Genomic DNA, 12,991 nt, shown 5'->3' with positions numbered 1-12,991 from the left:
ATTCTGGTTTGTGGCAGCTGTATGTAATATGTTATTGTTGTAAATGTATATTGTTATTTTATTTGTTCCAGATATATGTATTACAAAAGCAGTGTCATAATATGAAAATCAAACATATGTTTCGGTGAAACAAAATTAAGAAATTTAAAGGTCTGTTCAATCAAAAATTCAATCAATCTTGTATATCACAGAAGTAATTTTGATTTGTTGTCATAAACCACACTAAAACTCTTTAAATCTATAATGGTAATCTTAATTTATATACATAGTGGTTAATACTACTTATGGAGTGAATATCCTAGAATTGTTTTTTTGCTTTTCTCAAGCAGCACTGAATTGATGTGCCATCCAGGGTTGGTTTCTTTCCTATGCCTAACTCTGATGGTACAGACTAAATCACTCTTTAACAATGCTAACTGAAAAAGAAGCTTCAAAAAGTGAATGGGTGGATAAAAGGTTGGATGGACGTTTCTTATATTCATATGGAAAATCTTTGTCTGCCCATGCAGTATATTTTGCAGTTAATTAACTCGTTTTAAGATATTCTTGTTTTATGATTTGTGTGAAGTCACATAATATTTTAACACTAAATGTTGTAAAACTGTCACTACAAACTATAGTATTAAACCACCATGATACATTAGTTTGATGGTACTGCTCCTTGCCCTATTGAGTTAAATAATTTGTTGTGCTGTTTAAAGGATTAACAATCCAGACTTTTTTCTGTTGCAGAAGAAGAACTAGATACAAAAATTCAGAATCCCACCATTAGGTTTAATATACTGTATTTTAAACATTTGGTTTTCATCATTGGCAAAAAAAAACAGTATTAATGTGTGACATCTACTGTAGCTGGTGGAATCTTGGTGTTCAGCAGTATTGTATTTTGACCCTTAACATTGCAACAGTGACTACTGTGCTGGTAATGAAAGCTCCTTCACTGTTTAGACATTACAGTATGTGCTTAGCAGTATATGACAACTCTCTGCAGTGTAGCTACTAAGGAAGTAGTGTTACGGGCAGGAAATGCTGATGAAGATGAGGAAATGCTGAGGAAGATGAGTAAGAGCATTCATGGTGTCTGGAAGTGAGTGAATAGAGTTGCCCTCTTTGGCATGTAAACCTGCAACACAGAGCTGTATAACATGCTTGTGTAGTGCTTACACAACCTAAAAGTCTGTTGAGGTAAAGGATGTTCTTGTCAACATCAGTGTCAGTAGCAACAACTCTAAGTGGTATATTGTAAATAATTTGTCCAGGTGGTTGCCACAGAAGAAGAAATCCCCCCATTAAGTGAAGTCATTCCAGAGCCACGTGCCGATGGGCTGGATCACAAGGTTGTAGATTACATGATGTCATCAATATTAAGTCTTGCAATTTCAGATGAAGACAAGAAGGTACTGTATTTTCATATTCTTTTCTGCACAAGTCTTAACACTCCACAATTTTAATATATTCTTATGAGTTCATTAACTTTATGTCAATTAATGCTAGTTGGTTTGAATTTGAAAATAACAAATACATCTTTAGCAGCTTTCTAAACTACTCATTGTTAAGGGAAAATCTATCCCAGTCTAATCAGTACAGTATGTATAAAGCATTCTTATATGGGGAGCACACATCTCATATGCTTTAGTGGTATAATAGAAGTCAAATCATTGTTTTCCACTTCACTTACAGCTTATCCAGTGCTACATTACTGCACAAAGTACATTACTGCATACCAAGATAGGTGGACTGGCAGATAATTTGGAATCCGTTATATTATTACAAAAGGACTTGGATAGCATACAGCCTTAGGCAGATTTGTGGCAGAAGAAATTTAATGTTAGTAAATGTAAAGTATTACACATAGGAAGTAAAAATGTTAGGTTTGAATACACAATGGACGGTTGGAAAATTGAGAGTACACCTTATGAGAAGGAATTAGGCGTCAGAGTGGACTCTAAGCTGTCGACTTCCCAACAGTGTTCGGAAGTCATTAAGAAGGCTAACAGAATGTTACGTTATATAGCACAATGTGTGGAGTACAAGTCCATGGAGGTTCTGCTCAAGCTTTATAACACACTGGTGAGGCCTCATTTGGAGTTCTGTGTGCAGTTTTGGTCTCCAGGCTACAAGAAGGACAGAGTAGCGCTAGAAAAGGTCCAGAGAAGAGCAACTAGGCTGATTCCAGGGCTACAGGGGATGAATTATGAGGAAAGATTAAAGGAGTTGAGTTTAAGCAAAAGAAGATTAAGAGGTGACATGATTGAAGTGTTTAACATTATGAAGGAAATTAGTACAGTGGATCGAGACTGTTATTTTAAAATGAGCTCATCAAGAACACGGGGACACAGTTGGAAACTTGTTAAGGGTAAATTTCGAACAAATATTAGGAAGTTTTTCTTTACCCAAAGAAAGATAGACACTTGGAATAAGCTACCAAGTAGTGTGATAGACAGTAAAACTTTAGGGACTTTCAAAACTCAACTTGATGTTATTTTGGAAGAACTAAGTGGATAGGACTGGTGAGCTTTGTTGGGCTGAATGGCCTGTTCTCGTCTAGAGTGTTCTAATGTATCTCCATGTTCTACACACCTTAATTTTCTTCTCATACATGACTTTCTCACACCCACATTTCTCTGTGCTTTTAACACACTCAAGTCTCCATGTGCCTCCATACAGCATTACAATTTCTCAGCACACTCCACTTTCTGTGTGCTTTACCTATTCTACCTCTCCTGGGCTACATAAAACAGAGTGTCCATACTAAGTACCATTATCTTCTTCCTTATTAATGTTCTCACCAAAGCATAATTTTTTCTTCTTGTTTTTCTCACTACACTCAAACTGTTCTCTTTTTCTTTGTTCTCTTTTCTAACTAAATATTTTTTGTCTCAAAGACCAATAAACTTGATTGCTATCTTGGAATGAAGAAAATCCACAATCATACATTACATATGCTTTTGATGCCAAAGATTAAAACTGTGGTAGAAGATATAACATTTTTGTGTGTTTCTGGATGTTTTCACAGAAACTGCAAGAAGATTTTGGTATCAATAAACAACTTTATAAAAAGGAGGAAAAATACCCCAAACTTGTGAACTTTCATGATGAAATTACTCGAAGGTGGCATAAAATTCAAGTGAGCATTTCATTTAATGTTATTTTAGTTGAATATTAAAGTAGAATTAAAAAATGTTTATGAGGCACATTTAGATTTAATTTTATTTAAACATAATGCATTTCAAGTAAGGCTCATTGATAAGGTTATATTTACATTTATTTATTTAGTTCGGACTTGTTTCTCAAGTAGAGTGACACAGTGGTGCAGTGGTTAGCTCTTCTGTCTCATGGATCCTGAATCCTAAACTTGAATCTAACATCTGGTCATTGTCCATTTAAAGTCTACATATTCTTCCTGTCTCTGCATGTGGTTTCCTCTCGTATTTCTAAAGACATGCAAAATCATCAGATTACTTGAGAAGCTGGCTGTCAGATGGATTAGTACACTGTTTAAGGCTATTCCCCATCTTGCCTCCAATGCAGTCAAAATAGGCTTAAAGCCCCAAAATCCTGAATTGCTTTAAGGGATGTGATGAGGACATTGTATAGCACCCGACCCAACACAGACTCACACTGAGGCACGTGTAAAACACCAAGAACTTTTATTTTTCTTCACCTGTGAGCACACATCTTCCCCGTGACCCACAGGCAATACACAGTCCCAAGCACACAAGTAACAAAAGCACCTTCTCTTCCTTCTTGGCAGCAGCACCAGCACCACCACCACCTCCACCACCACTCCCTCTCCCACTCCCACTCCCACTCCCACGCAACCTTGTCCTTCTCCACCCAACTCTGGCCCCTGAGTAGTGGCTGCAGGCTCTTTTTGTAGCTCTCCTGGAAGTGCTCCAGGTGGTAATTGGCCCACAGAGGCTCGTTAAGCCGTGCAGCTCCTCCGGGTGGTGGCCACGGAGCCCAACAGGTCTGAGTCCTGAAGTCCCACACCTGTGGCCCCGATGTAACCCAGGAGGGCTGCCACCACATGTTCCAGGGGACGTGGAGTGCATCCCATGGCTGCTCCCCCGGATCCAGTGTTGAAGGGGTGTCCCGGCCGGGCATGGGACCTGGCAGCCCATTACAGGGAGTTTGAGAAGGTAATGATATGTTGCCTTTAAAGCAAGCTTCTCAATTTGAGAACTTAGCCCTTACTGTTGTTCCACTGTGCTGCAATATTTGAACCCCTAAATTATGATGAGAGTAAATTTGGTTGCTTGACGTAACTGATATTGATATAACTGATGTTAGATTTCCTGATGTCAGCATATTATATCTGGTGAAGGTACATTCGCTGAAGATTTAAGGTTAACATTTATTTAAGTGTAAACAAATGTTCAAAATTGAAATGGGTGCTGGTAATTGCTAGCTTGTTACATTTCTAATATGCTTACATCCTTCTAGTCTCAGGGAGAACTTGACCCAATGAAAATTGAAAAGCAGATGTTACGAAAGTTGCCAGTGTCACAGTTTCTTCACAATTTGCCTCTATCACCTATGGAAAATAAAAAACGTCTGGCCACACTTCAAGAACTTTTCAATTTCTTTACCAGTGGTACGTTAAAGCACAGTTTGTTTAATTTCTTTTATTTTAAAAATGCTACAAAAAAGCAATGTTTTGTTATAAGGCTGTTATTATTTCTACATATTCAGTCCAACTATTGGCCAGCATAAGTCCCAACAATAACAATACAGCAGTCCAAGATGTCTTAGATCTTTGGTATATGTAGGCCCCTTTACCTCTAGTTTGATTTCAGCAATAAAGAAGAGCCCAATCTACTCAGATTGCTTGTGATAAAAATGTCATTTTAACCTCCATGTTAGATTTTGACTCTCTTGAACCAATTCTAAAAACACTTATTAATATTGTATGCTTTCTGGTAGGCCTAAGGAAAGAACAATAGCTCCCAATAGTAACGGAGGTTCCCCTGGTGGTCCCTCCAATGTAATCCCTCAGTTTAAAGAAATGTTGTCAGGTACAGTAGATTAGTCTTTGTTAGTTGGCCTGGTATTAGCAGGTTAATTAATCCTGCAACAGACTAGCATCCCGTACAAGGCATTTGCTGTTAGTAGTGTCTTGTGCTTAGTAATATCAGGATATTCTACAACTTCCTCTTACTCTGTTTTGGAGCATACCTATTAATAAATAAATGAAGAAATGCTCAGGTTTCCCAAGGAGGAGACTCCATCTGGCAGTACCATGTAGCATGGGTTGCTTCAAGTTCAGGGTCAGCCTAGGCAGATGCCAAGGGCATATCACTTTGTTTCAGGTGCATAGGTGTAGGACTGCTCTATGGCACCATGTGCTTTATATGATTGCCTAGAGGATGTTAACTTGGTGAGGACACAGACATTTTAATGACATGCAGCATATGTGATCTATAAATCTTTAGCCACTTTGACAGTGAAATGTTTAGAAATGACACCAAGAGGCTTTTAAAAATGAGATCAGAAAAAGTGTATTTGGAGTGTCACCTAGGACAATAGCTGTTTTGGAGCTGGAACTGCTCTAAACTGCTTTTGAGTACTTCCCTTCAACATGTAGTTTAATACATTTTTTATTTTGCTGGCATGTGTAAATACAAGACAATAAATATGTTAAGATTTTAAAAAACATTAATAATCGTGTTTATATTGATTTTTGTTTTGTAGAATCTATTAGCTGGTCACAGGTCGAAAGGATTCTCAGTCAGTTTGTATTTGAAAGTATGAAACTGACTGAAGTGGACAGCACCGGCCGTCTGATAAAGAACGCATCAAATGCCCCTGGCAGCATACCATGGGATGATCCTTCAGGATATATACAAGAAATAAGAGCATTAACAATGAAAAATGAAAAGACATTGAAAGGTTAGTCTTTAATCAGTTTCTTATTTCTCATATTTCAATTGTTAATAATTAGAATTTACATGTAATATCATTGGCAATAGACGGTCAGTTATAGTCATGATGACTGTAAAACTCCCCTTTGATGAGAGTAGTATTAAACAGTTTTCATGGATTGAAAATACAACAGTGTCTCCACTTTGTTGATGATCAAGCCAAAGTTGTGTTTACTGTATGTGTTGTTTCAAACTTTGTTATTTCGCTTCCAGTTTATGCTTCTCTTCTAAACTCAATTAATTTCGATTACTTTAAATATGACTCTGTATTGTTCCTTTATGTTTTCTTTCCTGCTGTACCTTCCACAGTTTTTTTTTTTTAATCTTAGAAACGTTTCTTAAAGGTTAAGTTTGGTATTTTTCAAGTCAAAGTTATTTCTTCTCAGACATGATATATATATGCATTTACTATACAGAATTATGTTCTCAAGTTAACCACTTTCTATAAATTAAAAAAAATATTTTGCCCGCTCTAGCTGTTTACAATGGAGGTATGAGGCATGGACAAAAGCTTATTGCTTACCAAATACGTTTATTTTCAAGCTAAGACAGTTGTTGAGTATTGATCTGCACCTTATGTGTTTCCAACACATGTTTATGACAACAAAAGAGAACTGGAAATAATCATTTTACTGCATATTCCTGGTACTAGTTTTCTCATGGTAAGGATACATTTTCTATTCACTTGTGTGAATTCTCACATAAATATGGAAATAAATAAAAAATAAGACCATGTGGCATGAAAAGTTTACTGTGATTTGGTCTGTCATCCCAAGGGGATGAAATGCTATTGTGGAGTAAGACTAAAGGCTGAGGTATCACACACAGCTGATCTTCTTATAAAATTGTGGAATCTCATAATATTGTGGGGTTTTTTCTATTCAAAAGTTACATGTATAAACATTTTCAATGTGTGTGTAATCGCAAGATGCGGATCAATACTCAACAACTGCCTTAGCTTGAAAAATGGATGTATTGGGTACATATTTAAACTTTATCTCCATGGCTTACAGACTACAATGTAAAGTGCTAGTACGGGCAAGATATATTTTTTATAATTTATAGAAAGTAGTTAACCTTAGAACACAATTTCATGTGGCAAATGCATGTACAGCATGTTTGTGAAGAATTAACTTTGACTTGAAAAACACCAAACTTATCCTTTAATATTTTGTCATTTTGATTTGATTGCTCATCTATGATTTAATTTCAGTTTCTGCTGCTGTTTTGAAGTTATTTTTATTCTTATTGTTATTTTTGTACTTCAATCACATATTGTTTTATTTATTTTTAATATTTCTGTAATATTTCGTGTTTGAATTTCAAATAGTACAATTTATATCCCTATGGCTGTGCTTGTTCTGTAAGATTTTTTTTTTATTATTTGTCTTTAAATTCTAACTCCATCAAAATAAAGATAATGAGATTTGAAAAAAGACAGAAAAATACAATATTTTCTTGGTATTTACAGTATGTTACGCAGTTCATCTTTTATTAATCCTTGGATGCTTACTTGTACACTGCAGTTTCACTACTTGCCATATTTAAGCATTTTAATAATATGTGAATGCTTCTTGAGTCATCATGGTACATTGTTTAAGATAAAAGCATGCTTAGTAAAAGTACGTATCCTCTGCCTAATACATGTGGTGGCTGTGGATATATAACTGCAATACCGCCAAACAGTTTTAATATTACCATGCAGTAGGAATATACATAAGTATATCACACTTTAATACATTAATTCTGATTACAAGTGTCCATTATAGTGTTACTAATTATATACTCAATATATACAAGGTTAAATATTGATAGTTGAAATGGTTAGAGTACATCCAGTGAAACCATTGTCAGTCTTGTATTTAAATATTCTATAGCTTACTTTGCATTATAGTTGTTTAATCTTAAGCAGCATGGTCAACTTTCAGTTTCTTCATGTCTAAGGTCAGAACTCATACTAGGAATAAAGTGAGGTATTATCACATAGTCAGTGTAGTGGCTAACTATTCAAATAATCCTTGGTTTATATAGAACTATTGGCAGCTTGCAAAATCATTAGGTACTCTATAGGTACACATTGCATTACTCACAGAGTTGTGAGTAAGTTATAAATGAATTCCTTGAAATAGAAGCAGGAATGTAGCATTGACAAATACTGTACTAAAAGTCACTTGTTATTGCAGTACACAAAAGGGGAAATCAGTTATGGTACACAAAGAACAACTCTTGATAAGAAAAATCTTTGTTAAGGTCTTCAGTGTTTAGTTAATGTTGTAAATGATGGAGTGTCATGAACAGACTTTGATAGAATGTTTTACAGAGTTGCTGCCACAAATTATTATGTATTTTGCCAATTGTTATGTAGTGAAGCTTTAGAATACAAGAAGACTGTCATCAACAGATATTTATTGTCCTATATACAAATGAGTTAATGCAGCATTGCCAAGTATTCTGGAGTAACCCAGTGGTTTTCTTGCAAATGATACCAAGGTGTTATCATGATACTATATCCATACCTTTAGTGATTTCTATTTATTGTATAAACCCCCAGAAGATCTTAACATTGAATCGACTGTGGAGGTACTTTTATAGGACAAAGCATCTTCTCATGGAATCTAGTAGTTCTCTCTTAAAGCTTTATTGGGCTTTGTCCACAGGTGTCTTATCTTGTCTGTAGGAAATAATACAATTTATAGAAAATCTTCCCTTCAAGGCATTTGCAATCTCAACTGGGATAAACTGCTAATGAAAATATAAAGGCTAATTAATTTTTGGTGCGTAATTGCAGGTCAAGAAAAATATTTAAATTCAGCATTACCGAACAGTTCACGCAGAGAAAGGCGCAAGAAGCAGTCTTCGTCATCAACCAGCTCAGGTATATCTAGTGTACATTTCGAAAATTAAACATGTTTCTCTGAATGTTGAAGTAGCCAGTTTGTTCAGTTTATTCAGTAACTGTGAGTAATAGCCACACAAATGAATTAGCAATACAATGGAATTTGCTTCAGCTGTAGGAAATTTGTGGATGGATGAATGGATGCATATATCCACACAGCAAACGTAAACTGAAATAAATTATTTCAACAAATTAATTTTGTTGTCTTAGAAAATAATCTTAAAACTATATATGTTCTAGACTTTAAATATTAAAAAAATATCCATTTATTTTGTATTACTATTGAATATCCATCCATTATCTAACCCACTGTATCCTAACCACAGGGTCACAGGGGTCTGCTGGAGCCAATCCCAGCCAGGGCGCAAGGCAGGAAACAAACCCCGGGCAGAGTGCCAGCTCACCGCAGGGCATGCACACACACACACACACCAAGCACGCACTAGGGACAATTTTTAGGATCACCAATGCACCTAACCTGCATGTCTTTGGACTGTGTGAGGAAACCGGAGTACCCGGAGGAAACCCACGTAGACCCGGGGAGAACATGCAAATTTCATACAGGGAGGACCTGGGAAGCGAACCTGGGTCTCCTAACCACTGAACCACCGTGCCACCCACTATTGAATATTTCAGCCTTTTTAGCCACTCTATGAATAGCTACTTAATTGTGGTGGAGTTGTTTGTGTGTCCCATTGATCCTAGGAGCTATGTTATCCATGGTTCATTGCCCCTGGTAGTGTTACACAAGGCAAATAATTCTTAGGTGAGACATCAGACTAAGTGTAGTTCATATTGACCTCTATGAAAAGTAAAATCAAGAATTCAGTAACCACACCCTGAAAAGAGAAACTGGGGCCCTGCCCTGGATCCATGCCTGGAGAGGGAGTTTGTTGGTGAGTGTCTGGTGGTCAGGCCTTTATCCATGAGTCCACCAACTGCAGGAGGAGCCATAATAGTCTGGTGCATTGTGACTTGGGTGTCAATCAAATGTAGGTGACTTGGCGGGCCAATCCCCGATTACCAAAACTGACTCTGGGGACATCGAATATGACTTTGCTGGTGGGAGGAACCCCGAACTAGTGCAGGAAGTAGAAAGATACCGTCTAGATGAAGTCAGGCTCACCTCAACGCACAGTACAGGGTCTGGAACAGAACCCCTGGAGATGGGCTGGACTCCTTTTCCCTGTGGTGTTGCGCAGGGTTAGATGTGTAGATGTGGGCTTCCTTATAGCCCCCCAGTTCAATGTGTGTACATTGGAGTTTCATTTTTGGAGACCTTGGGGGGCTATATACAGTAGACCATATACAGTATACATATATTTTGGATTAATTTTAAGACCCACATCCTGGATGGCAAGAAGGACATCTAAAATAGTGAAAATGCTCCACTCAGGAAGGAATTGCAAAAGTGCTAACTCCTGGCTACATTTGGACTTGACCAGGGGCTATGCCTTTCCTTAATAACCCAGCATGCTTTTGACCTGAAGCTTCTTTTAATCTCTGTTTGCCTAGGGGAGGTGATTACTACTACTCTAGGCTCTGTGATGATGATGTTGTACACCAGAGTGGTCAACCATACTACTGAAATTTGCCCAATTCCTACCATTCTCAAAGACTTAGGGTCGCTCCAGAGTTGAGTTCCTCAGCACCCACAAAGAATGCCATACTATGGATGGCTCTGGCCTTCTCCACACGATCCTTCCATGACTTCAGTATGGTCCTGTGGTAAATTCACTCATGTGCGTGCCTGCTAGGCTCAATCACAAGGTAGTCCACCAGTCCCTCCTTTCATTTACTAAAAAACAAACCCTGTCAATGGGTGAGGAGTTTGGAGTGGGACATGTGGACCAACAGCATGACCCAATTTCCTGGACTGAACTCCTAGAAGGTGGTAGAGGTGACCATGCAAATTCTGGACTTTTTCTAAAAACTCCCTAAGCAAGGACCTGACATTAGCAAATCTTTCCCTTAAATTAAAGACATACTCTAGAACATTCATCACAGCCTTCTGGGCAGTCCTCAGTGTGCATTCACTTTTTACAATATTTTCTATACTGATTTTTCGAATGACCTCATTTTTCTTTATTCAAAGGGAATTGCTTTACGTTGGGTCCTTGTTTTAAACTGCTACTTTCATCAAAGATTTAGGTGTCCATGCCTCTTGAAATGAAAGGTTTTGGTTAGCCATGATTTCCGATCAGCTTTTGAGAAACAGACGAAAGAGCTTGGTGAGGAACTAGTGATCCAACAAATTTTTAAAAAAGGGGAAGGGCAACTAGTAATAAAAAATCTGTGGCAGTGTAGCATGGCTTAGGGATATGTCAGGGTTGACTATTTAGCCACTTACAGGACAGAGCTAGTTCTTTGCGATTTGTTGTGTATTTTGTGTACTCCCTATGCTCCTCTTATTTGTTTCAGTACAAAAAGTGATTGTCTTTGTTCGCAAATATGTACCTCACTACATAGCAGCCAACTTATAATCGATTTAACTAAACTGAAGTAAAATATATTTATTAAAAATGCAACTACTGTGCATTATTATTTTTGAGTTGATAAAATGTTTAGATAGTTAGTAAAAGGAGCTTACTTTAGCTTTTTATTTCTTACAGTTCATGCTTCTTGAATGATTGAAATGAAATGGGAAATTAAACATAGGTGGTCCTGTCATGTGAAACCTAAGTACATGAAGATCTGGTCATCTAAATTCCACTTGTACTTTAGATATATTATATGGAAAGCTTGAGTCATAACCTTATTGCATCTGTTACCTTTTTTGTAAGTCCTAAATCAGTCAGAATGTGAAAAAGCAAAACGCCTGGAATCCATTAGTTTGTAACAGTGTGGTTTGTGGTTAGATTAAATATAACCAAATATATGATTTGCAAAATGTGGCTGGGCTCCCAAATTTCTGGTTCAGCATAACCTGGATTGAAGTTTTGAAGTAAGGGAAATATTTTGGGATGTTCTCTCCACATAAAACAGGCAATATGCTTTTTGTTTTAATAACTGTTTCAACTGGCTACTGACATAATTATCCATTCAAAGTAATATTATCTTTAACTGCATTGTGTTCGGCTTACATGTAGCACTGTGCTAAAACCCCTGCTATATATATTTTTTAAATGCAGTTGTTTTCCTTGAAGCATGTCATAAGTAAAAGTGCATTGAAAAATTAATCAAGTAAATCTTTTGTTTTTAAAGTGCACTTTTCTCACAGTGATCCAGAAGATAAATTGAAGAATAAGGTACGTTATTTTGCTTTTTATTTACTTTGTTATGCAAGACTTCATATTAGGTGAAGTTAATTAATACCTAACATTTCTCAACTGTGATAATGTTAATATTTATGGGATACAAGTAGTGATTTCCAGAAATGTTTATTAAACATCAGGTTAGTGTAATATTCATGCGTAAGACACACAGTGTGATTTAGAAAAGACTGGCAGTGTCTGCAGCTAGAGATTGGAGAGGATGCACTGCAAGAGGTATTATGGATCACAGATATTAAGAATTGAAAACTCTGCCATTTAGATCTCTTCTTTTGGACTACTAATGGATTGTTATGGCTTGTTGCATCATGTGCACTTATTTGCATTCAGTGTCCCTGTTGCTACTTTAAAACCTAGTAATTTTGTGGTAACTTTTATAGAACTGGCTGACAGGTCAGAAATATCTCTGTTAAGCTCCACTCCATAATGCCAGCTGTGCTGGAAGCCACTATCTGACCGGTGAGGCACTACATCCAGTTTTCGTAAATTGAGTAGAAATGTGTGTACGCCAGAGTTCATAAATCTGATTTTTCTTTCTTGTACACATATTTTCATGCTCGAATCCATGCAAAGTTTTGTAAATGAAGTCCTTGGTTAATACTGCGTCAGTTAGTGGCTATAATAATAATAACTGTCAAATAAAATACTTTAAATGAAAAAGTTTTCTTTATTTTTGTAGGAAGATGGCACAAATGACAAGATTCTTCAAGTTGTTATTGAAAGCATTCAACAAACATTTGTCCGATATCTTAATGACTGGTATTTTGCTGAACACCATGATGAAAATGTATTTTTACAGGTAACTTCAGTATCTATTATGACAAAGCTGTTCTGTTGTTTGCAATGAATACAAATAGTAATCTAAGACGCAATTACAGTATTCACTTATAAAATTAGAA

The 12,991-nt window shown here is 36.6% G+C and overlaps 1 protein-coding gene across 1 annotated transcript in view; it reads left to right on the top strand.

Moving 5' to 3' along the window:
• The window catches only part of spag17 (sperm associated antigen 17), a 143,097-nt gene that overhangs the window by 41,439 nt on the left and 88,667 nt on the right, over nucleotides 1-12,991 (top strand). Inside the window, exons 11-17 of the mRNA XM_051926662.1 lie at nucleotides 1,260-1,397; nucleotides 3,017-3,127; nucleotides 4,447-4,597; nucleotides 5,695-5,892; nucleotides 8,713-8,799; nucleotides 12,025-12,068; nucleotides 12,772-12,891. Coding sequence (XP_051782622.1) covers nucleotides 1,260-1,397; nucleotides 3,017-3,127; nucleotides 4,447-4,597; nucleotides 5,695-5,892; nucleotides 8,713-8,799; nucleotides 12,025-12,068; nucleotides 12,772-12,891 — 849 coding nt within the window. The remainder of the gene's footprint in view (nucleotides 1-1,259; nucleotides 1,398-3,016; nucleotides 3,128-4,446; nucleotides 4,598-5,694; nucleotides 5,893-8,712; nucleotides 8,800-12,024; nucleotides 12,069-12,771; nucleotides 12,892-12,991) is intronic.

The sequence above is a fragment of the Erpetoichthys calabaricus genome, chromosome 4 (genome assembly GCF_900747795.2).
Source record: "Erpetoichthys calabaricus chromosome 4, fErpCal1.3, whole genome shotgun sequence".
Lineage (NCBI taxonomy): Eukaryota > Metazoa > Chordata > Cladistia > Polypteriformes > Polypteridae > Erpetoichthys > Erpetoichthys calabaricus.
This window is presented reverse-complemented; position numbering and strand designations above follow the sequence as displayed.